Source organism: Belonocnema kinseyi, chromosome 9, assembly GCF_010883055.1.
Source record: "Belonocnema kinseyi isolate 2016_QV_RU_SX_M_011 chromosome 9, B_treatae_v1, whole genome shotgun sequence".
Classification (NCBI taxonomy): domain Eukaryota; kingdom Metazoa; phylum Arthropoda; class Insecta; order Hymenoptera; family Cynipidae; genus Belonocnema; species Belonocnema kinseyi.
Window position 1 is genome coordinate 132,664,397 of NC_046665.1, and position 1,331 is coordinate 132,665,727.

At 35.5% G+C, this 1,331-nt stretch overlaps 1 protein-coding gene across 4 annotated transcripts in view; it reads left to right on the top strand.

Annotated features, from left to right (window-relative positions):
• The window catches only part of LOC117180088 (putative glutamate synthase [NADPH]), a 276,810-nt gene that overhangs the window by 127,140 nt on the left and 148,339 nt on the right, over positions 1-1,331 (top strand). For 3 of the 4 annotated variants that reach the window (XM_033372403.1, XM_033372402.1, XM_033372406.1), the window contains exon 10: positions 354-459. The exons of the other annotated variant lie outside the window; for it this stretch is intronic. In XM_033372403.1, coding sequence (XP_033228294.1) covers positions 354-459 — 106 coding nt within the window. The remainder of the gene's footprint in view (positions 1-353; positions 460-1,331) is intronic. 4 annotated transcript variants of the gene reach the window in all.

Genomic DNA, 1,331 nt, shown 5'->3' on the forward strand with positions numbered 1-1,331 from the left:
AAAAAAAAAAAAAAAAAAAAAATGGAAGTGCTGAAAGTATGAAAAATATAAGACGGTGATTTGAGGGATTGCTCTTTCGATCGTTATTAATTTCCCTCTGCATCTGGGTCGACGGGAGAATTCGATTCACCGCGAATAGATGGTTCTTTGGCTAAAGGGAAAAATGAGAGAAACAAGCTAACAATATGAGTGCAGAAAGTACATACATAACATATCTGATAATCGCAGAATATAGTAGTAATAAGAATGCCAACAGGTAGGCAAACGAACGATCGAACAACAATAATTCAGCCTGATAATGAGAGATTCAAAGGTGGTAATACAGAAGACTTTTTTGAATTTTTGTTTGGCAGAAATGGCCTGCGTCCGTCGCGTTTCTACGTCACGAAGGATAACGTGATGGTGATGGCGTCCGAAGTGGGCGTCTATGACACTCCGCCCAGCAATGTTGTCCTGAAGGTAAACAAGGAACTAAAGAAAGAAAGAAAGAAAACAAAAAACGAGGCTCTTCGTTTTGTGCATTTTTGGGACCTGAGAAGGCTGTTGGCTCTTCCCCGGGGTCGATTTAATTAACCCTGCAAGAGCTTTCGTTGAATCATGTTAAATCTCTACTCTATATTGCTCAATATAGAGGGTTTCAGCTTTAGGGAAAGGTTTATTATGCCTGCGCGAACGAATCTTGGTTGGTCAACGATCAGAAGCTGGCAGATTGGAAAGAAGACTTCCAGGATGCGTGAATTGTGGCCGCCGATTGTTGCCACCAAATTCGACCATCATCTTTCATTATTTTCTCATTCACTCTTTCTCATTTGCTCAGGTTGGCCGCAGCTCAAGACGAAACTAAAAGTCAAGGGAAGTCCTGAATTGGAGGAATATGTGAGGGATTTTAAAGAAAAAAATTTTAATTCGGGGAATTTTTTGTAAGAAGGAATTTCAGTCTTGAATTTACTCTCGAAAATAATCAGAGCTGCCACACAGTCACTTTATGTCACTTTTTTTTTCGTAAATTACTTTTCTGAGGTAGTCGCTGTAGCCATTTTTTTTTGTTTGATAAAAAAAGTCTATACCTTAGGGCCATTTTGAAAGATTGCTAAATTTTTAAAATAAATTTCAATAATTTGAAGGGATTTCAAAGAATTTTTGTAGAATTTAGACATTTTTTTTTTTAATTTCATGTAATTTTCAAGAGTTTTTAAAAGTTGCAAGAGATACTAAAAGATTTCAAAGTATACCAGATTTCAATTATTTCAAAATATTTCAAATATTTTAAATTATTTCAAAAAGTTCAACAAATTTGGAAAAATTTAAAAGATGTCAATGATTCCAAACGA